The 25,620-nt window shown below is 33.5% G+C and overlaps 1 protein-coding gene across 1 annotated transcript; it reads right to left on the bottom strand.

Annotated features, from left to right (window-relative positions):
• Positions 1 to 7,167: 7,167 nt before the first annotated feature.
• Positions 7,168 to 8,933, bottom strand: LOC127699946 (zinc finger protein 239-like). Its single transcript, XM_052203320.1, has 3 exons — positions 8,552 to 8,933; positions 7,497 to 8,041; positions 7,168 to 7,332 (listed from the first exon to the last, which is right to left on the bottom strand). The coding sequence occupies exons 1-3, from the start codon at positions 8,931 to 8,933 to the stop codon at positions 7,168 to 7,170; spliced, it is 1,092 nt and encodes a 363-aa protein (XP_052059280.1).
• Positions 8,934 to 25,620: the final 16,687 nt, after the last annotated feature.

Here is a 25,620-nt window from a genome sequence, read left to right as displayed (position 1 = left end):
TGTCTTGTGAGACTCTTGTTTGGGTGATACAGGGTAGGAGTTTTTGTTTTAGTCGAGAAATTATTCATTTAGATTTGTGATTTAACAAAGCGTAGATAATATATATACGGTGTTTTAGGAGCCATTACAATTTTTCCCTTTCCAATAAAGTGAACAAAATACCCTTTTCAATTGAGTCAACTTTTTCGCATGACCATACACTCTTTTGGCTGAAATACTACGCTGACATTTCTGGTAACAGGGCTTGATATCCACTTTTTTCTTTCTAGTCTGTTTATTTTTCAAAATTGAAATATGGACGACCTCGTACATTGTGGAAAATACATAACACGTAATTGTCATCTTGTAACCTAAATAAATAATCTTTATTTCAAGAGAATAATCCCATTAGTTATAACTAATCTTCCTGAGAGTCCTCAAAATAATAACAACATATAAAGTACATACAATATTGTAATGATATATACACAATATACAATTTTATATAGATATTAATCATGTTAATGAAAAAGCATATTAATTTGCATAATTTATGAAAAAATTTATAAAATTTTGCTTTAAAAGATACAAGTGTATTACTCATCTTTATTTCATTTGGTAAACTGTTCCATATTTGATAACTAGAATATATAAATGTTTTCTTAAAAAAAATTGTTTTTGGCTTCGGAAGATTTAATCTTTTTCATCAGCTGAACGTAAATTATAATTTTATAATTTTGATTATCAGTAAAATGAAAGTTTTCTTGTAAATAGTTAGGAACCATATCATTTAATGATTTAGTACAAGTATAGCCTTTTGATATTGAAATCGTTTTTTCTACAATATGGCAAGCTCTAAACCAACCCGAGTTCAATTATTATAAAAACAAATTCACATATAGAATTCTATAGATCTGCCATCTTCAACAAATCCTCCCAAAATCATAAACTTTTACAAACGAAACACCCCTTGTCCTAATTATGGATTGGCGCATAGCGAGATTAAACGAGATGTTTGATACCTCAAACGTTTTATACTCTCAACCAATGGAAAAAAAATACATTAAACTACATGAATAAATATTTACACAGGAATAACACTTATAACAAAAAAAGATAACAAAAACACAAGAACGAGCAAAACATTAATAAACTATACAATATCCTTTTATGTTCATAGTTACTGGAAGCTAGCTCAAAATATTTAATCTACTGAAAATACTGAAAACACACCGTCCTATACTAGCATGTAGGTGACTGTATTAAAGAGTACCAGATTTAATACAAAAATAGCATAAAAATTAACGAATATAGAGTGGGTCTCATTGGGGTCTAAGCGTGACCCGGGATTGCCGATTTTTTGTAAGCGTGACACGTAAAAGTCAAATTATTGTGCCGTGAAAACGGGAAATGAAGTCTAACGGGACACGGGAAATTACAAAAAATAAGAATTGCTTACGTACATAGTGTAAGCGGGATACGGGAATCTGACAAAACAGTAAGCGGGATCCGGGATCAGAACCCCCCAATGAGACCCCCTATAGAAATGAAGGAGCCCCCCTTATTCAGACCCTAATGAAGCTGAAGTACCCAAAGAGAACTAGGCAAATAAACTGTCAACGGTCGAACAGATCCCATCATAAAAGTAACCTAGTATGCCCTAGTTCTTCCGAACTGAAAAATTGATACATCAAAACATTGATACGTTAAATGATACATTTTGTTTGTAAATTTGCAGTAGATAAAAATAAATTATGACATTGTTCTAAGACGCAGGTTGCAGCTCTCTCAGTTAATATTCACGTTTGGTTTATGTTTCTCTGTTCATGTCCTATTGGTTTTCATGTTATAAACTTTTTGTGTCTATGGCTTTCCAATACATTTGGTTTAGATTGATTGCTATTCACAACGTTCAATGGCATATACTTCATGTTTGTCCAGGACTATACTTTACGTTAAGTGGCAAATGTTTCATGTTTGTTCAGGACAAATCTTTACATTCACGGGTACATGTTTCGTGTATGTTCAGGACTGTACTTTTCGTACAGTTGCATATATATCATGTTTGTTCACGACTATACTTTACGTTTAGTGGCACATGTTCATGCATGTTTAGGACAATACTTTACGCTCAGTAGCACATGTTTCATGTTTGTTCAGGACTATAACTTATGTTCAGTGGCACATGTTTCAGGTTTGTTCAGGACGATACTTTACGCTCAGTGGCACATGTTCCATGTTTGTTCAGAACGATACTTTACGTTCAGTGGTACATGTTCCATGTTTGTTCAGAACGATACTTTACGTTCAGTGGTACATGTTTCATGTATGTTCAGGACGTAACTTTACGTTCAGCGGCAAATGTTTCATGTATGTTCAGGACTATACTTTAGGTTCAGCGGCAAATGTTTCATGTATGTTCAGGACTATACTTTACGTTCAGCGGCAAATGGTTCATGTTTTTTCAAGCTATACTTTAAATTTACGGGTACATGTTTCAGGTTTGTTCAGGCCTATTCTTTACATTCAGTTGCACATGTTTCAGGTTTGTTCAGGACTATTCTGTACATTCACAGGTACATGTTTCAGGTTTGTTCAGGACTATACTTTACGCTCAGTGGTACATATTTCATTTTTGTTCAGGACTATACTTTACGTTCAGTGGCACATGTTTCATGTTTGTAAAGGACTATATACTTAACGCTCAGTGGCACATGTTTCGGGTTTGTAAAGGACTATACTTTACGCTAATTAGCACAGGTTTCAGGTTTGTAAAGGACTATACATTACGTTCAGTGGTACATGTTTCATGTAGTTTCAGTTTTAACACGGATTCTAAACATAGATTTTACTTTCACTTAAAATTACTGACGGAATAGATGACACATTTATTCTCATTTTCTGCACTTTTAAATTAATTAGAATGATGAGGTTGAATAACATAGCTATTAATCAACTTATTCCGCAATAAATTTTAGGTTGGGGTTTTATCGACTTTGTTATACGACTTGTAAGTGTTGCACTGCCGTTTCATTCTCCCTTTAGTATCTTTTTTGCTTTTTATAAGAATATAAAATATTTTCTAAAACTTTCAACCGCATTCACATACCCAATTCTCAGCTTTCAGGCAGGTCTACAACTATCTATTCAATATGTTAAGCCATAGTTATTAGTTTATAGTGTAAAGAAGTAGAATATCTCACGTACGTTTCGGTAGTACCAGAAACCAGAACTGGGGTCACTTAGGACTAATTCTTGTGTTGTGTGTTCAATATATTTGATCTTATGTTAATGAGATAGTGCTTTTGTTTAAATTGTTATTTGCATGTAGTTATTTATGCCTTATGCGAGTTATTTGAGCTTATAGAATAAAACAAAAATGTATCCATAGTACACGGATGCCCCACTCGCACTATCATTTTCTATGTTCAGTGGGCCGTGAAATTGGAGTCAAAACTCTAATTTGGCATTAAAATTTGAAAGATCATATCATAGGAAACATGTATACTTATACTAAGTTTCAAGTTGATTGGACTTCAACTTCATCAAAATCTACATTGACCAAAAACTTTAACCTGAAGCGGGACAGACGGACGGACGGACAAACGGACGCACAGAAAGAAAAACATAATGCCCCTAGGTGAGGCATAAAAATTAAATACAATGCATGACAGCATGGCCTGGAAAGAATTCTTAATCAATGATATGACATTCACTAGGTATATTACATATGTAGTCATATGTCTCTGTAAATTATCAATTTTACTAAATCCTTTACAAAATATCACATTCGTGAGGTTTTGCCTCCACCAAATGTCCAAATTTGTCTCTGTAAATTTCCAACAAAAAAATAAGATATGGTATGATTGCCAATGAGACAACTCTCAACCAGGGACCCAATGGCGTACAAGCATCACATGAACTTAACATTTCTAAAGATCCATAACAATCAGGTCAAGGTCAGATAAATCCTGACAGACAGACATTTACATCTTACAATCATTGCCTACACCAATATCATAGTTGACCTATAATTGCTTATGGTAATTGAAAACAGACCAAAACACAAAAACTCAAGATTGACCAATGAACCATGAAAATGAGGTCAAGGTCAGATGAAAACTGCCAGGCTGACATGTACCCCTTACAATCATTAATACACCACATGTAGTTGACCTATTGTTTATAGTATCTGAGAAACGAACCTAATCATGCAAATTTAACCTTGATCACTGGTCCATGAAATAAGGTCAAGGTCAGGTCAACACTGTCTGACGGACATGTAGACGTTGCAAGGAACCCATACACGCATATATATATATATATACAAAATATAGTTATCATATTATACATAATAAGTGAGAAAATCATATGACAAAAAGCTACAGAGTTTGTTCAAGCACTTGCAGAACCATAAATTAGAGGTCACAGAAAACTGACATATGACAGACGGAAACTTGGTAACATAAAGTATATGTGTATATGCATACAATGTATGAAGCATCCAGGTCTTCAAACTTCTGAAATATAAAGTTTTGTACATATAGTTTACGCTGCCGCCGGATTGTAATCCATATGTCTAGCATACAGCTACAATCAAATTAAAAGTCAACCCTTTTAAAAGTAAAAAAGTATTTAGCACTTTCATATCGGTCAGGACATTAGTCAGCAAAAGTCAAAAATGGTCAGGTCAAGTTTTCTAACTCTCAAAAACATTTTTTTTCCTTGTATTTATTTCAAAACTGTTGTCATCTTGCTTGATTCAAAATTTAAAGTCAATCCTTTCAATAATAAAAAAAATATTCAGCATTTTCATATCGGTCAGGACAATTGTCAGGACATTGTTAGGACATTAGTGTAAACCTATACAGCATCAAACGACAACCATGGAATGAAAGGCTCATATCTTTGGAAAGGCAAACACAGAATGTAAACCGAGCAAACCCTTTTTAAAATATCACCTACATTGGGTTTATCTCATGCATGTGTTCCCATGTGTCATTGTAAATTACCAAGTCGATTAAACGTTTTACCAAATATCACAAGTATGATGTTTATCCCATGTACGGGTTTCTTTATGTCATTGTAAATTACCAAGCCGACTAAACCCTTTATCAAGTATCACATGCATGATGCATATCTCTTGCATGTGTTCTCATATGCCTGTGTAAACTATAAAGCCAAATAAACCCTTTATCAAATGTCATACCGGTATTTATATATATATATATCAATGTATATGAGGTTTATCTCGAGCATATGTTCCTATAAGTCTCTGTAAGTTACCAAGCGACTAAACCCTTTACCAGATATCACCTTATTAATATTAATGAATAATAAATTATTTAGCACAAACGTATTAGGTTAGTGACATTTATAACTAATATGTGTGTTTTTGTAAATTACGACTCTAACAAAACCCTCCATCTCATACATCACATTTAAAAGGTTTTCCACCAGTGTGTGTTCTCATGTGTCTATCTAAAATAACAACTCTCACTAAACACTCCACCACATACATCACATTCACAAGGTTTTCCTCCTGTACTACATGTGTTCTCATGTGTCTATCTTAAGTACCACTCTAACTAAACCCTCTATCTCATACATCATATTTATAAGGGTTTCTCCAGTATGTGTTCTCATGTGTCTATCTTAAGTTCCACTCTCACTAAACCCTCTACCTCATACATCACATTTATAAGGTTTTCTCCAGTATGTGTTTTCATGTGTCTATCTTAAGTATCACTCTCACTAAACCCTCTACCACATACATCACATATATAAGGTTTTCTATTAGTATGTGTTTTCATGTGTCTATCTTAAGTATCACTCTCACTAAACCCTCTACCTCATACATCACATTTATAAGGTTTTCTCCAGTATGTGTTTTCATGTGTCTATCTTAAGTATCACTCTCACTAAACCCTCTACCACATACATCACATATATAAGGTTTTCTATTAGTATGTGTTTTCATGTGTCTATCTTAAGTATCACTCTCACTAAACCCTCTACCACATACATCACATATATAAGGTTTTCTATTAGTATGTGTTTTCATGTGTCTATCTTAAGTATCACTCTCACTAAACCCTCTACCACATACATCACATATATAAGGTTTTCTATTAGTATGTGTTCTCATTTGTATCTATATATAAATTACCACACACACTAAACACCCCACCACATACATCACAATTACAAGGTTTATCCAAAGTATACCGGTATATGTGCTAATGTTCTTTCCTATACACAATCTTTAATGGATTAATTCCAATAAATACTTCAAAACAAAAATCCTTTTTACGAGTTTTACCCCAGTTTGTATTCTAAAGTGTCTTTTTAAGTCACCAACTCCAACAAATTCTATAACACATGCATTACATTCATGGGGTTTTACAGGCTGTAGGTCTTTTAATGTGTTTCTGTAAATTACAAAGCCGACTAAGCCTAATACCACACACATGAGGTTTATCGCCTGTATGTGTTCTCATGTGTCTCTGTAAATTTCTAAGATGACTCAAACCTTTTCCACCAACATCACAGTAATGAGATTTATCGCCTGTATGAGTTCTCATGTGTCTCTGTAAACTACTAAGATGATCAACTCCTTCACCGCATACATCATGATTACAAACATAAGGTGTGTCGCCTCTATGTATTTTCATATGTATCTGTATATTAATAAGATGCATCAATTATTTACCACATACGTCGCAGTCATGAGATTTTACCACCTGTATATTTTCTCGTGTTAATCTGTAAATTACCAAGTTGGCTAAACCCTTAACCACTTACATCGCCGATATGAGGTTTATCACTTGTATGTGTTCTCATGTGAACCTGTAAAATACCAAGCTCACTAAACCTTTTAATGCATACATCACATTCATGAGGTTAATCGCCATTATGTGTTTTTGTGTGTCTCTGTAACTGACCAAGGCGACTAAATCCTTTACCACATACACCACATTCATGAGGTTTATCACCTGTATGTGTTCTCATATGTATCTGTAAATTACCAAGACGACTAAAATTTTTACCACATACGTCACAGTCATGAGGTTTATCACCTGAATGTGTTCTCGTGTGACTCTGTAAATTACTAAGATTACTAAATCCTTTACCACATACATCATAGTCATGAGGTTTATCACCTGAGTGTATTCTCATATGAAACTGTTAATTATCAAACTGACTAAAGCTTTTACCAAACACATCACAATCATGAGGTTTATCCCCTGTATGTATTCTCATGTGAATCTTTAAACCACCCGACTGACTAAAGCCTTTACCACATACACCACATTCATGAGGTTTATCACCTGTGTGTGTTCTCATGTGTATCTGTAAATTACCAAGACGACTAAATTTTTTACCACATACGTCACAGTCATGAGGTTCATCACCTGTGTGTGTTCTCTTATGTCTCTGTAAATTATGAAGATGACTAAACTTTTTACCACATACATCACAGTCATGATGTTTATCACATGTATGTATTCTCATGTGTATCTGTCATTTGTCTGTAAATAATGAAGATGACTAAACTTTTTACCACATACACCACAGTCATGAGGTTTATCACCTGTATGTGTTCTCATGTGTCTCTGTAAACTACCAAGACGACTAAACCTTTTACCACATAAATCACAGTTATGAGGTATATCGCCTGTATGTGTTCTCATGTGTCTCTGTAAATTTCCAAGCTGACTAAACCCTTTAACACATACATCACAGCCATAAGGTTTATCACCTGTATGTATTCTCATGTGTCTCTGTAAATTACTAAGATGACTAAACCCTTTACCACATACACCACAGTCATGAGGTTTATCACCTGTATGTGTTCTCATGTGTCTATGTAAACTACTAAAACGACTAAACCCTTTCCCACATAAATCACAGTCATGAGGTTTATCACCTGAATGTGTTCTCATGTGACTCTGTAAATTACTAAGATTACTAAATCCTTTACCACATAAATCACAGTTATGAGGTATATCGCCTGTATGTGTTCTCATGTGTCTCTGTAAATTTCCAAGCTGACTAAACCCTTTAACACATAAATCACAGCCATAAGGTTTATCACCTGTATGTATTCTCATGTGTCTCTGTAAATTACTAAGATGACTAAACCCTTTACCACATACACGACAGTCATGAGGTTTATCACCTGTATGTGTTCTCGTGTGTCTATGTAAACTACTCAAACGACTAAACCCTTTACCACATACATCACATTTTTTTGGTTTATCACCTGAATGTATTCTCATATGTCTCTTTAAATTACCAGGATGACTGAACCCTTTACCACATTCTTCACAGTCATAAGGTTTATCACCTGTATGTATTCTCATGTGACTCTGTAAATTACCAAGCCGACTAAAGCCGTTACCACATACATCACATTCATGAGGTTTATCACCTGAATGTGTTCTCATGTGTCTCTTTAAATTACATGGCTGAGTAAAGCCTTTACCACATACACCACAGTCATGAGGTTTATCACCTGAATGTGTTCTCATGTGACTCTGTAAATTACTAAGATTACTAAATCCTTTACCACATACATCACAGTCATGAGGTTTATCACCCGAGTGTATTCTCATATGAAACTGTAAATTATCAAACTGACTAAAGCTTTTACCACACACATCACAATGATGAGGTTTATCACCTGTGTGTATTCTCATGTGAATCTTTAAACTACCCGACTGACTAAAGCCTTTACCACATACATCACATTCATGAGGTTTATCGCCATTATGTGTTTTTGTGTGTCTTTGTAAATGTCCAAGGTAACTAAATCTTTTACCACATACATCACATTTATATGGTTTGTCACCTGTATGTATTCTCATGTGAATCTTTAAAGTACCCAGCTGACTAAACCCTTTACCACATACACCACAGTTATTTGCTTTATCGCCATTATGCGTTTTCATGTGAGTCTTTAAACTACAAGGCTGACTCAAGCCTTTACCACATATACCACATTCATGAGGTTTATCACTTGTATGCGTTCTCATGCTTTTTTAGTTAATTACTGGCTAAATAACAAAACCTTCAACCATATATATATTACACCAGTATGTGTTCTCATGTGTCTCTTCAGATAACTGTCACTAGGACATTATCTATCACAAAATTTTAATTTAAACATCTTAAATGACATTTGTGACCAGTAATTTTTCTCGTGTGTCCCTTTAATTGACTATCTTGACTAAATTATATAGCTCAAACATCACATTTCCTATTTTTTCATCAGTATGTATTCTCAAATGTCTCTCTAAGGCACCATCTCGACTAAATTCTCTGAAAAAATCATCACGATTATGAAGTTTATCACCAGCCTGTGTTTAATGTGTCTCTGTACAGTACCATTTATCACTAAATCCTCAACACATTCATCTTAGAAATAAGGTTCAACTCCAGTAATTGTGTTCTTGTTCAACTCTGTAAGGAAAAGGTAAACAAATTTAAGACTAAAGACTAAAACCTTTCGATACCTCTCTGTGAATTACATATAAACTGTCTATGTTGTTTTGGTGTAACATACTTTACATTTATGTGTCTGCATGTTGGGTAGGGTCCAGCTGAAGCCCGCCTCCAGGTGCAGGATTTTTCTTGCTGTGTTGAAGACCCATTGGTGGCCTTCGTCTGTTTTCTGCCATTTGGTCGGGTTGTTGACTCTTTTACACATTCCCCATACTATTCTCATTTTTATTTTTTGGATAATTGTACTTTAATACTATATATTGCATATACAAGTAGTATAACTGCCTTATTGTTGTATACTCCTATCTTCTTTAGGAAAAATATGTTACTAAATGGCAATATTACATGTGTACAGGATTAATAAACTATATATATATATATATATATATATATATTGACACAGAGAATGTCTCGCCAGTGTCTGCAGAAAATTCAGAAAAAGCCAATCTGATTAATAGCAACATTGCTAATTAATTCGAAGATACTAAACCATGAACTAGGGACCTCAAATTAATCGACAAATTGAGATGTACTGATATTAATCATTGTCTATCATTAGTACACATACATTATAGACTAGTTCTTAAACTAACTTAAACAGAAAACTTTACATTAAAAAATGAAATTCACTAGACCTTGACCCAGAGGACAGGGTCTCGAAATATTTGTCAAATTGATTTGTTTTGATAGGAAAGACTAATGCAACTGTACAAATGTATAAAATATCATTGATCTATCTATAATAATAAACATAAGTAGTTCCTATCAAAATAAATTAAGCAGAAAACTTGACATTAGAATTGCTCATTCATTGACAGTCACTGGACTGTGGGAACATAATTAGTCCCTGGATCATTAGTATTGTATATTTTAAGCTACAATAAAATATTATCACTTAGTCTAGTGATTTATTTGTACTACTTTAATAAGTGATTATTAAAGAAAGACAACTCTTTCTTCCAAAATTTGTGGACAAAATGATACTTGAATCAGTGATTTAGAAATCATTCATTTCAGTAAGTCCCCTGACTGATAATATTAAATAGGAAGTGTTCCAAAGACGTGATTAAAACAGGTTGGGGACAACCCACTAAATTGGAAACTGTTCCCTCAACTGAGTTAATCTTTTTTTCATGAATATTAAACATGTTTAAGTATAAAATATGTATTACAGTGTACAACAAAATATTTTTTAAATGCAAGAAAAGACTTTAGTATTCTTCATTTTTTCTTATGCACAGGCAAAAATCCCATATACCTTTATATAACACAAGGTATTTAACTCGCATTTTTTAAAAATGTCACCCGGTCGCGAAGCTCCGTTATATTTCGATTTCTCGGTGGTCAACCCCACTAAAACGTGTTATGCCATTTATATCTAAATTGATTTATCTACACAATGGTGTATAACACGCCTAACTTTGTTGTCATAATCATTCGTAGCAGGCCTACCCAAGTATGTCAACCGTAATTATTTCGTCTACCAACACTCGATTGGAAATATAAAACTCACAGTAAAAGGTATCTTTCCACTCTCTTTATATATCGAGGTTTCCGATTGGTCAAACTTTATGGGAAGGTCTATTGCTAAAAATAAATGTTTCTCGGAGTTATCTGATCTGATATCATTTCATATCTGAAGTCCAGAGGAAGTCTAAAAATAGAAACTTGTAACTCATTAGAACACTTGTTTGATTTTTTTTTTCACAGAATCGTTTACAAATTTACTATCTAGATGAAAAGTTCTATTCAGATGAAAACTAACAGGTTTTTTAAAATACTTTTTATAATTAATCATTTACTGCGAGTCTTGTATTTCCAATCAGGTGTTGGTAGACGAAATAATTACGGTTGCCATACTTGGGTAGGCCTGCTACGAATGATTCCGACAACAAAGGTAGGCGTGTTATACACCAGTGTGTAGATAAATCAATTTAAATTAACGGCATACAAGTTTTATTGGGGTTGACAACCGAGAAATCGAAATATAACGGAATTTCGCGATCAGGTGAAATTTTTCAAAAATGCGAGTTAAGTACCTTGTCACTTGTGTTAGATAAAGGTATATAGGAATATTTTTTTCTGAGACAAGCACCTACATGTGTTCTCTATATGGTATCCAGTTATCCAGAAAATCGAGGGATAGTTACTAATAGTTGGTCTACCATAAGATATGGAAGTACTATACTGTACACAATTTTTTTTTTTAATAATTTTAGTTTAACTTGATATATCTAGCATATCATTCATTGTCATTAATTTTCTCTTTTTAGGCATTGTTTTATTTACATTCTTTATTATGTTGTATATGTCATGTATGTTGTACACTTAGACAGATTACGCAATGTTTTATTGATCATATGCATGTGCTTTTGTAAGCGTCCTTTCATTCCGCCGTGTATTTATTCCGGGTAACTGTTTTTCACTAGAGAATATTGGATGTAAATAGTGTGAAAGCGTCGATCTTGATATCGTTGTTTTGTTTATATTAGACCGGTTTATTGTTTACATAAATAAATGGGTTAAAATTAAAATGATTTTCAAGGAACCAGTTTGATTAATCTGAGTCAATCTAGTAAATAATATTGATGATGATGAGGGTATTTTTATAACTCAAAATGCTTTATCAATGATCAGGACATTGAACTTGATACAAACCAAATTTAAAGAGCAGATTTGTTCTTACATAAAGTTTCAATTACAGAAGCATCCTTTGATATTGACATAGAAGATATGATTTAATATCCAAGTCGACCGAAAAGCAAATACATAGAAAAACTTCGGCAATCCAATAAATATAAATATTACTTTAAAAGCATATGATTTTATAGATTTGCATAGAAAAATTATTTAAATCTCATTCGTTAATAAGCATTATTGTGTTATCGTGTGTTCAAAATGAGTACTAATCACTTCATCAATGAATGGATCTAAAGCACTAGTGTAATTAATCCCGCCGGGTATAACATAACTAACGTTAGTGCAATCATTCCGGTACAAAATCACTAGTGTAATCATTCCTGGTTCCCAAACACTAGTGTGAACATTCCTTGAATGAAAACTCTCCACTTTTTACATAAATCAACTATGCAATTTTCAAATACACTAAAAACTATAGTATTAAGCCACATTTTATATATATTTCCCCTGAAAAAAACCTTTTTAGAACCTTATAATGACTGGTGGATGTTTTACACTGGTCCCGGATAGAAAACCCGTGATTTTTTGTTGGTTGATAAAAATCACTGGGGATTTTCTTCCTCCGGATAAAGTACACTGGCGGAATCAAACCACTGTTACACTTTATCCATTAAAATATTTGAATTTGAGTAAACTTACTTTTTATCTGCAAGAAGAATATAAGTCGAGGGAACGAAACTAACTTTATCATGATTATCTTTCTTTCTACAGACGTCACCTGTTTGAATCGCCGTTTTATTTCGGCGCACTCCTATGTAAGATAAGATAAGATAAGATAATATATCTAATATGCGCTATATACTGAAATGTACGATTTCATGCTGGGAAGATACAAATGGATCATTCTTATGTGTGCTTTTTCATATTTCACAAAAACAGGGGCTGACTCAGCGTTCGATTAAATTGGATGTCTAAAATATTGTTCAAAGGGGGCCCCTTAAAACGTGTGTCCAATTTGTTTGAACGAAATTAACTATAATTTCATATCTTACATTTAATATCAACACTTGGACTTAAATGAACCGGTAAATAATAGCGGCAGGATCGTTGAATACGGAAATTATTCATATTAAATCTTCGGGTACAATGTACGTTTATTTAGTCATTATTACTTTTACTCACATACAAACTAAATCGCCGAGGATTTGAATGCGGGGAGATGGCGGGAGGAGGTCCGTCATGTCTGTATTATTTTTTCGGCAATTTATCTCTGTTACTTATTTTTCTTTGCCGATTATTCTTAACTTTTTTTAGGCATATTTTTCTCTGTTCTTTATAATATACATGTCTTGCCCTTTCTTCTGTGCTTTGTACATATCCGGGCCTTTATTAATTATTTTGTAAACCCTATCCAGACCCTCTACTACGAGATACCGGTTAAGGATGTAGTCTTCTGACGTTTCTATCTCGTTTCTATCTCGTTCTGTAATTGTTTCCAAAACATGTGATATACAATGAATTTTAAAAATATTATAATCAAACTTAACTCTGTGCAAAAATAGACGTATTTACACTTGTATGCAAATTTGTCCGCCATTACGTAAAATCACACAGGTTCCCGTAAACTTTGCAGGGGTTAAAAAATCCACTAGCCCGACGCCCGGGACTAGACTTTTACACTTCGGGCAATTAAAACTTGTAACCGAATATGCCCGACGGACTAGTAACAAACAATTCTTGGCATTTCCAAAATAGTAAGTGGAAAATCCCCTCATCACTATTCTATCTTAGCCAATCAGATTCAATTACGTACGTCATCCGGGATTTCAAGAATTTGAACCGATTTTGTACACGTTTTAAAAATAGAACAACTAACTCTGGGTGGACCGGTATCATGTATTAATCGCAATTCACGTACTTTCAATATCAATTTCTCAGTACAGGGGGTATTGTACATTGCTTATGCTGAGATTTTCAATTAATGGTACTTGGGTGTATGATGTAATGATCGATATTGACCTGTCTTGTCGGACAGCTGTTAATTTGAGCTTGAAACCATGCACAAATTATTTCTAAACATTTTAGTACGGCCACCATAGGAACTTTGTCAGTTTCAAAACGAAAAACCGTAGATGAAGGGGGTAATGAGGCTGAATTTATCCAAAAAAAATGCCAAATACGACCAGGAAAAGCGGGAAAAAACATTTATAGTGTCATATGCATGGACAGAAAGATTCCCCATGGTCAAGGTCGACTGTTACTGATGATAAACAAGAGATGATGTTTTGTGAATATTGCCGTTATTTTCCTGATAACGCTGATGAAAAGTCTGCTTTGTATGTGGGAACAACAAATATACGAATTGAACCACTGGTTTCACATGACAAGATCAATGAACATGTTTTCTGTGTCCGAAAATATTTAACAACCCATAGTACAAGGGATATCCAAAAAGATGTCTAGAGATCCTTGTTATAATTAATAAAACAAAAAGTTATTTGATTTATTTTATCAAATACCGTGTATAATGCCGCATTCAAAACAGGGGACACCCACTCTAAATTTGAAAGGTATACTCGGGCTAGCAGGTCAGTTTTGATGGGCTAGCAGCTCTTTCAACAGGGCTAGTAAAATCCTGCTACCAATAAGTCCTGGGCTAGTGAGCTGTAACAAATTTTTTTAACCCCTGCTTTGACATCAGAATTCAAAACATTTGACGTCACAATTAAAAAGTGATTGTTGCCTGACGTCAAAAGGTGATTCGGAGTAGATCTAAGGTCATTCGGAGGCAAAATATAGCTAAATACCAAAAGTGTAAATACGTTTATAGTATATATATATATTTACAATAAGTAGCTTTTGAGTAATAAAATGTTCATATCAATTTTTTCTTTTCAATTTCTTAGATATGTATTTTTACAATCACTTATAACAAAGAAGTTGAAATAATATGCTTTTTGTTCTAAAAAGAGAGAAAAATCACAAATTTACAAAATTGACAACATGGTAAATTTGACACGAAAAAGAAACAAAATTTTATAAAACTTTCTTATATTACATGTAACACCTACCTATAGTTTTTTTCAAGTTAAATTTATTCAGATCAGTCCACTCCATCTTAAGAAAAAGTATGAAAAAATTGTGAAACTGGGATTTTTGTCATGATAATAGCCCAAAAATGGGTAAAAATTGAAGAAAAATTGAAAATCATCAAAATTGGGTACTTTCAAATGGCTGTAGCAAAAAAAAGAAGTGCACCACCATATGATTTATTCTCCACCAATATTTTTCTTATAATCATATAAACCAAGGATTTGTAAAGAAAGGATTTTAATTGTATAGTAAGACCTTCTTACTATACAAATCCTTGTATAAACCTAAAAATCGGGTTCAGAAAAAAAGTTTAATTCTAGAAATTTTTGGCTCCTCAGAGGTATACATTCTTAAAATGGATGTTTTTTTTTCTTTCTGTCATTTTCATCTGTTGTTCCGCATGCATATTTTTTTCCTGCACGGAAGCCATGCGAGAATTTATTCACGCTTTTGTTCACCATTAGTTCCGGCAATTTGCATTGAAGATTATATTCATTTTCATCCTGTCTTGGGCAAAATCATTTATTTCAAACTCTTACCAGGCCAGGATATTTATTTTAAAAATCCCGGATGATTTATGATAAAACAAATGCATGTTTACAGGTCTTCTCAACATGTCATACAAATGCAGTCATTCTAGAGAGTGAGACGTTACTGTTAAGTCGTCATAACTGTCTTAAGGGTCTAGCTGTTCTGGGACCAACTGAGTCTTTCTTTTACACAAATGAAATACCAGTTGGCTTAAATTCTAACATACGCCTATTTGCAGATGCAAACATTGCACACATGGTAATAAATCTAACAGTGATTGCAAAACCCTTCAAAAAGATCTTAAAACTGTAAAGAAGTTTGGTAAAATGCACATGAAAAAGGGCTTTTCATCATGACAATTGTAATGTTATGTCATCTGCCGACATTAAGATCTTTCCACATACAATTACACTTAAACATAGACACAAACTTAAACACGGACGATACTTTACGTTCATGCAGTGGCACATGTTTCATGCATGTTCAGGACCTTACTTTCAGTTCAATGGTACAAGTTTGATGTTTTTTCAAGACTATACTTTACGTTCAGTGGCACATGTTTCATGTTTGTTCAGGACTATACTTTACGTTCACGTGTACATGTTTCAGGTTTGTTCAGGACTATACTTTACGTTTAGTGGCAGATGTTTCATGTATGTTCACGACCATACTTTACGTTCAGTGGTACATGTTTCGTGTATGTTCAGGACTATACTTTACGTTCAGTGGCACTTGTTTCATGTTTGTTAATGTGTCTCTGCAAATGACCAACATAAAAATAAGAAGATGTGGCATGTTTGCCTATGAGACAACTCTCTTTCAGAGACCAAATGACGTAGAAGTTTGCAACTACAGGTCAACGTACGGCATTCAACCATGTGCAATACCAATTTCGCATAGCAAGATATAAAAGGCCCCGGAATTGCAAGTGTAAAACAATTCAAGCGAGAATACCAACGGCCCGATTTATTTGACAAGAGTGCACACGCTGAAATGCCTCGCCTGCTTTACTGACCATTTATTTTTAGGTTGAAAGTATTGAAGATAAAGATAAAGTTTTACTACAAGCATCACATAAACTTTACATTTCTAAAGATCCATAACAATGAGGCCATGGTCAGATAAACCTGACAAACAGACATGTACAACTTAAAATCATTGCATACACGAAGATAGTTGACCTATTGCTTATGGTAATTGAAAACAGACCAAAACAAAATAAAATGCTTCGCTGGGCGAAGCTTGATACGACCGCAGAGGTCGAACCCTGAACAGTTGGGGCAAGTATGGACACAACATTCAAGCTTGATACAGCTCTGAATTTGGATTGTGATTAAATATTTGACACAGCATAGGTTTCTGACACAGAAAGAATCTGGTCTAAGAACTTGTATTTCTTTAATTTACCTATTATGGTCCAATGTTCAAAATCAAATTACATGGTTAGATTCAGCATATCAAAGAACCCCATATATTCATTTTTTGTTGAAATCAAACAAAGTTTAATTTTGGACCCCAACTTGGACAAACTTGAAAACTGGGCCCATAATCAAAAATCTAAACACATGTTTAGATTCAGCATATCAAAGAACCCCAAGAATTCATTTTTTGTTAAAATCAAACTAAGTTTAATTTTGGTCCCTTTGGACCTTAATGTAGACCAATTTAAAAAACGGGACCCAAAATTAAAAATCTAAATACACGGTTAGATTTGGAATATCAAAGAACCCCAATAATTCAATTTTTGATGAAATCAAACTAAGTTTAATTTTGGACCCTTTTGACCTCAATATGAACCAATTTGATAGCGGGGCCCACAAATAAAAAATCTAAATACATGGTTATATTCAGCATATCAAAGAACCCCGTATATTCAATTTTTGTTGAAATAAAAAAAAATTATTTTGGACCCCAACTTGGACCAACTTGAAAACTGGGCCCATAATCAGAAATCTAAACACATGTTTAGATTCAGCATATCAAAGAACCCCAAGAATTCAATTTTTGTTAAAATCAAACGAAGTTTAATTTTGGACCCTTTGGACCTTAACGAGACCAATTTAAAAAACGGGACCCAAAATTAAAAATCTAAAAACACAGTTAGATTTGGCATATCGAAGAACCCCAATAATTCAATTTTTGATGAAAGCAACAAAAGTTTAATTTTGGACCCTTTTGACCTCAATATGAACCAATTTGATAGCGGGCCCACAAATAAAAAATCTAAATACATGGTTAGATTCAGTATATCAAAGAACCCCATATATTCAATTTTTGTTGAAATCAAACAAAGTTTAATTTTGGACCCCAATTTGGACCAACTTGAAAACTGGGCCAAAAATCTAAAATCTAACTACATGATTAGATTCAGCATTTCAAAGAACCCCATATATTCAATTTTTGTTGAAATCAAACAAAGTTTAATTTTGGACCCCAACTTGGACCAACTTGAAAACTGGGCCCATAATCAGAAATCTAAACACATGTTTAGATTCAGCATATCAAAGAACCCCAATAATTCAATTTTTGTTAAAATCAAACGAAGTTTAATTTTGGACCCTTTGGACCTTAATGTAGACCAATTTAAAAAACAGGACCCAAAATTAAAAATCTAAATACACGGTTAGATTTGGAATATCAAAGAACCCCAATAATTCAATTTTTGATGAAATCAAACTAAGTTTAATTTTGGACCCTTTTGACCTCAATATGAACCAATTTGATAGCGGGGCCCACAAATAAAAAAATCTAAATACATGGTTATATTCAGCATATCAAAGAACCCCGTATATTCAATTTTTGTTGAAATAAAAAAAAAATTAATTTTGGACCCCAACTTGGACCAACTTGAAAACTGGGCCCATAATCAAAAATCTAAACACATGTTTAGATTCAGCATATCAAAGAACCCCAAGAATTCAATTTTTGTTAAAATCAAACGAAGTTTAATTTTGGACCCTTTGGACCTTAACGAGACCAATTTAAAAACCGGGACCCAAAATTAAAAATCTAAAAACACAGTTAGATTTGGCATATCGAAGAACCCCAATAATTCAATTTTTGATGAAATCAAACAAAAGTTTAATTTTGGACCCTTTTGACCTCAATATGAACCAATTTGATAGCGGGCCCACAAATAAAAAATCTAAATACATGGTTAGATTCAGCATATCAAAGAACCCCATATATTCAATTTTTGTTGAAATCAAACAAAGTTTAATTTTGGACCCCAATTTGGACCAACTTGAAAACTGGGCCAAAAATCTAAAATCTAACTACATGTTTAGATTCAGCATTTCAAAGAACCCCATATATTCAATTTTTGTTGAAATCAAACAAAGTTTAATTTTGGACCCCAACTTGGACCAACTTGAAAACTGGGCCCATAATCAAAAATCTAAACACATGTTTAGATTCAGCATATCAAAGAACCCCAATAATTCAATTTTTGTTAAAATCAAACGAAGTTTAATTTTGGACCCTTTGGACCTTAATGTAGACCAATTTAAAAAAACAGGACCCAAAATTAAAAATCTAAATACACGGTTAGATTTGGCATATCAAAGAACCCCAATAATTCAATTTTTGATGAAATCAAACGAAGTTTAATTTTGGACCCTTTTGACCTCAATATGAACCAATTTGATATCGGGGTCCACAAATAAAAAATCTAAATACATGGTTATATTCAGCATATCAAAGAACCCCATATATTCAATTTTTGTTGAAATCAAACAAAGTTTAATTTTGGACCCCAATTTGGACCAACTTTAAAACTGAGCCAAAAATCAAAAATCTAAATACATGTTTAGATTCAGCATATCAAACGGTTGCCATACGAATGATTCCGACAACAAAGGTAGGCGTGTTATACACCAGTGTGTAGATAAATCAATTTAAATTAACGGCATACAAGTTTTATTGGGGTTGACAACCGAGAAATCGAAATATAACGGAATTTCGCGATCAGGTGAAATTTTTCAAAAATGCGAGTTAAGTACCTTGTCACTTGTGTTAGATAAAGGTATATAGGAATATTTTTTCTGAGACAAGCACCTACATGTGTTCTCTATATGGTATCCAGTTATCCAGAAAATCGAGTGATAGTTACTAATAGTTGGTCTACCATAAGATATGGAAGTACATGTACTATACTGTACACAATTTTTTTTTTTAATAATTTTAGTTTAATATATCTAGAATATCATTCATCATCCGAATTAAGAACCTAAATGGGCATATCAATACCCACGCTACATCAATTTTTAAAGACCCAAATGTTGCAAAACACTTGTCCTACCTCCATGACAAATATGTTGTTGTCCCCGCAGATAAAGCCCCAAACAACATCGTTTTTGTGTGTAAATATCATTACATAAACTGCTTGATAAATGAATTAGGTATTGACAATTCACTTGGAAACTCAACATATACCCTCACGACACTTACAAAAGAAGAAATCCTGGATAATCATAGGTCTGTTCTATGTTCCTTTGGAATTTCAACCAAAGATGAAGAACTGGATCTTCCATCACTGTATTGGATACCTAAACTACATAAGTGTCCTTACAAACAACGGTATATTGCTGGGTCTTCCAAGTGCTCCACGAAACCTCTTTCTAAATTATTAACATCTATTTAATCAGCAATCAAAGCGGGGCTCCAAAGTTATTGTGAAACTGCCTATTCTAGAGGTGGCGTGAATCAGATGTGGATACTAAAAAATTCCAAAGATCTTTTAGAGTACATACAATCTAAGACTCTCTCATCTTGCAATAGTATTAAAACATTTGACTTTTCTATACTTTACACAAGTATTCCCCGTTCCAAACTAAAAGACAAATTGAAAGAATTGGTTTTACTTTGTTTCATTAAAAAGAATGGCGAACGTAGATACAAGTATCTTGTCTTGGGGAGGGATAAATCCTACTTTGTAAAGAATCACTCTGATTCAAACAAAAAATTCTCTGAAACTGACATTATCAAGATGCTTGATTTCTTGATTGACAACATATTTGTTACGTTTGGAGGACGTGTTTTTCAACAGACTGTCGGAATTCCAATGGGAACCAATTGTGCCCCTCTTCTTGTCGACTTGTTTCTTTATTATTATGAGGCTGACTTCATACAGACACTTCTTAGGAAGAAAGATAAGAAGTTAGCAATATCCTTTAACTCTACGTTCCGCTATATAGATGATGTTCTTTCACTAAATAATACAAAATTTGGTGACTATGTTGAACGAATCTATCCCATCGAACTAGAGATAAAGGATACTACAGATACAGTTAAGTCTGCCTCATATCTTGACTTACGTCTAGAAATTGACAATGAGGGTCGGTTGAAAACAAAACTTTACGACAAAAGAGATGATTTCAGCTTCCCAATTGTGAACTTTCCATTTCTATGTAGCAACATTCCAGCAGCGCCTGCATACGGAGTATATATCTCCCAATTGATACGATATTCCCAGGCTTGTGTTTCCTATCATGATTTCCTTGATAGAGGATTGCTGCTCACAAGGAAGCTATTAAGCCAAGAGTTCCAAATGGTGAAGTTGAGATCATCCCTTCGTAAATTTTACGGACGCCATCACGAGTTGGTTGATCGTTATGGAATAACCGTTTCACAGATGATATCGGATATGTTCCTTATGTCGTAACTACAATACCCTTCCCTTTTCACGAATGTGACTTACCGAATTAGACTATTTACCGGATTTGTAATAACATAAGCAACACGACGGGTGCCACATGTGGAGCAGGATCTGGGGCAATATGCGTAATAGATTCTCCATAGGCGGTAATGTTAACGTTTTCTTCTGTTGCTCAGGCCATATCGTAAACTTGGATATGTATGATGGCTCATTTTGAAGCTGAGACACTTGCACATGTGTGGTGCGATTTTCGGAGTGGCAAGTGTGATTCGTTTTCCCGTCAAGTGCCCAACCCCGAACGATAGTGAAAAATGTCACTCTCCTCAGGAAATAATCCCTAAATTCTGACCATAAAAATCATTAAAAAATATGTCCTTTGTAATTATTTGTTCAGGTTTATTTTTTTATACTTTTTTTTACATCACATCAGCTCTATAAAACACCAGTCCTAGTTCATTTATGTCAATTTTTAAAATCACAGCTTCCACGATTGTATGGCGGACTAATTTTTTAATGAGAGTCATAAATCTGTGTTCCTCATCTCAAGGTCCATTAGGGATATTGACCCATCTGCTTACCCTTCCGGAGCACCTGAGATCACCCCCAGTTTTTGGTGGGGTTCGTGTTGCTTAGTCTTTAGTTTTCTATGTTGTGTCATCTGTACTATCATTTGTCTGTTTGTCTTTTTATTTTTGGCCATGGCGTTGTCAGTTTGTTTTCGATCTACGAGTTTGACTGTCCCTCTGGTATCTTCGTCCCTCTTTTGTCATTAATTTTCTCTTTTTAGGCATTGTTTTATTTACATTCTTTGTTATGTTGTATATGTCATGTATGTTGTACACTTAGACAGATTACGCAATATTTTATTGATCATATGCATGTGCTTTTGTAAGCGTCCTTTCATTCCGCCGTGTATTTATTCCGGGTAACTGTTTTTCACTAGAGAATATTGAATGTAAATAGTGTGAAAGCGTCGATCTTGATATCGTTGTTTTGTTTATATTAGACCGGTTTATTGTTTACATAAATAAATGGGTTAAAATTAAATTGATTTTCAAGGAACCAGTTTAATTAATCTGAGTCAATCTAGTAAATAATATTGATGATGATGAGGAGGATATTTTTATAGCTCAAAATGCTTTATCAATGATCAGGACATTGAACTTGATACAAACCAAATTTAAAGAGCAGATTTGTTCTTACATAAAGTTTCAATTACAGAAGCATCCTTTGATATTGACATAGAAGATATGATTTAATATCCAAGTCGACCGAAAAGCAAATACATAGAAAAACTTCGGCAATCCAATAAATATAAATATTAAAAAGCATATGATTTTATAGATTTGCATAGAAAAATTATTTAAATCTCATTCGTTAATAAGCATTATTGTGTTATCGTGTGTTCAAAATGAGTACTAATCACTTCATCAATGAATGAATCTAAAGCACTAGTGTAATTAATCCCGCCGGGTATAACATAACTAACGTTAGTGCAATCATTCCGGTACAAAATCACTAGTGTAATCATTCCTGGTTCCCAAACACTAGTGTGAACATTCCTTGAATGAAAACTCTCCACTTTTTACATAAATCAACTATGCAATTTTCAAATACACTAAAAACTATTAAGCCACATTTTATATATATTTCCCCTGAAAAAAACCTTTTTAGAACCTTATAATGACTGGTGGATGTTTTACAGTGGACCCGGATAGAAAACCCGTGATTTTTTGTTGGTTGATAAAAATCACTGGGGATTTTCTTCCTCCGGATAAAGTACACTGGCGGAATCAAACCACTGTTACACTTTATCCATTAAAATATTTGAATTTGAGTAAACTTACTTTTTATCTGCAAGAAGAATAAAAGTCGAGGGAACGAAACTAACGTTATCATGATAATCTTTCTTTCTACAGATGTCACTTGTTTGAATCGCCGTTTTATTTCGGCGCACTCCTATGTAAGATAAGATAAGATAAGATAATATATCTAATATGCGCTATATACTGAAATGTACGATTTCATGCTGGGAAGATACAAATGGATCATTCTTATGTGTGCTTTTTCATATTTCACAAAAACAGGGGCTGACTCAGCGTTCGATTAAATTGGATGTCTAAAATATTGTTCAAAGGGGGCCCCTTAAAACGTGTGTCCAATTTGTTTGAACGAAATTAACTATAATTTCATATCTTACATTTAATATCAACACTTGGACTTAAATAAACCGGTAAGTAATAGCGGCAGGATCGGTGAATACGGAAATTATTCATATTAAATCTTCGGGTACAATGTACGTTAATTTAGTCATTATTACTTTTACTCACATACAAACTAAATCGCCGAGGATTTGAATGCGGGGAGATGGCGGGAGGAGGTCCGTCATGTCTGTATTATTTTTTCGGCAATTTATCTCTGTTACTTATTTTTCTTTGCCCGTTATTCTTTAAACTTTTTTTAGGCATATTTTTCTCTATTCTTTATAATATACATGTCTTGCCCTTTCTTCTGTGCTTTGTACATATCCGGGCCTTTATTAATTAATTTTGTAAACCCTATCCAGACCCTCTACAACGAGATACCGGTTAAGGATGTAGTCTTCTGACGTTTCTATCTCGTTTCTATCTCGTTCTGTAATTGTTTCCAAAACATGTGATATACAATGAATTTAAAAAATATTATAATCAAACTTAACTCTGTGCAAAAATAGTGTATTTACAATAAGTAGCTTTTGCGTAATAAAATGTTCATATCAATTTTTTCTTTTCAATTTCTTAGATATGTATTTTTTCAATCATTTATAACAAAGAACTTGAAACAATATGTTTTTTGTTCTAAAAAGAGAGAAAAATCACAAATTTACAAAATTGACAACATGGTAAATTTGACACGAAAAAGAAACAAAATTTTATAAAACTTTCTTATATTAACACCTACCTATAGTTATTTTTTCAAGTTAAATTTATTCAGATCAGTCCACTCCATCTTAAGTGAAAGTATAAAAAAGTTAAATTGTGAAACTGGGATTTTTGTCATGATAATAGCTCAAAAATGGGTAAAAATTGAAGAAAAATTGGAAAATCATCAAAATTGGGTACTTTCAAATGGCTGTAGCAAAAAAAGAAGTGCACCACCATATGATTTATTCTCCACCAATATTTTTCTTATAATCATATAAACCAAGGATTTGTAAAGAAAGGATTTTAATGGTATAGTAAGACCTTCTTACTATACAAATCCTTGTATAAACCTAAAAATCGGGTTCAGAAAAAAAGTTTAATTCTAGAAATTTTTGGCTCCTCAGAGGTGTACATTCTTAAAATGGATGTTTTTTTTCTTTCTGTCATTTTCATCTGTTGTTCCGCATGCATATTTTTTTCCTGCACGGAAGCCATGCGAGAATTCATTCACGCTTTTGTTCACCATTAGTTCCGGCAATTTGCATTGAAGATTATATTCATTTTCATCCTGTCTTGGGCAAAATCATTTATTTCGAACTCTTACCAGGCCAGGATATTTATTTTAAAAATCCGATGATTTATGATAAAACAAATGCATGTTTACAGATCTTCTTAACATGTCATACAAATGCAGTCATTCTAGAGAGTGAGACGTTACTGTTAAGTCGTCTTAACTGTCTTAAGGGTCTAGCTGTTCTGGGACCAACTGAGTCTTTCTTTTACACAAATGAAATACCAGTTGGCTCAAATTCTAACATACGCCTATTTGCAGATGCAAACATTGCACACATGGTAATAAATCTAACAGTGATTGCAAAACCCTTCAAAAAGATCTTAAAACTTTAAAGAAGTTGGGTAAAATGCACATGAAAAAGGGCTTTTCATCATGAAAAATGTAATGTTATGTCATCTGCCGACATTAAGATCTATTCACATACAATTACACTTAAACATAGACACAAACTTAAACACGGACGATACTTTACGTTCATGCAGTGGCACATGTTTCATGTATGTTCAGGACCTTACTTTCAGTTCAATGGTACAAGTTTGATGTTTTTTCAAGACTATACTTTACGTTCAGTGGCACATGTTTCATGTTTGTTCAGGACTATACTTTACGTTCACGTGTACATGTTTCAGGTTTGTTCAGGACTATACTTTACGTTTAGTGGCAGATGTTTCATGTATGTTCACGACCATACTTTACGTTCAGTGGTACAAGTTTGATGTTTTTTCAAGACTATACTT

The sequence above is a fragment of the Mytilus californianus genome, unplaced genomic scaffold, assembly GCF_021869535.1.
Source record: "Mytilus californianus isolate M0D057914Y unplaced genomic scaffold, xbMytCali1.0.p SCAF_45, whole genome shotgun sequence".
Classification (NCBI taxonomy): domain Eukaryota; kingdom Metazoa; phylum Mollusca; class Bivalvia; order Mytilida; family Mytilidae; genus Mytilus; species Mytilus californianus.
The sequence above is the reverse complement of the archived record's forward strand: the minus strand, read 5'-3'. Positions and strand labels throughout refer to the sequence as shown.

Excerpts from the sequence above, each read along its gene's own strand:
- LOC127699946 (XM_052203320.1), bottom strand. The coding sequence starts at position 8,933 with ATGAAAACGCATAATGGCGATAAAGCAAATAACTGTGGTGTATGTGGT. Across the intron at positions 8,042-8,551 it reads TCATGACTGTGATGTATGTG|GGTTTAGTCAGCTTGGAAAT; the intron begins GTAAAGGATTTA and ends TATGTGTTAAAG. Across the intron at positions 7,333-7,496 it reads TACAGACAAATGACAGATAC|ATACACATGAGAACACACAC; the intron begins ACATGAGAATAC and ends GGTAATTTACAG.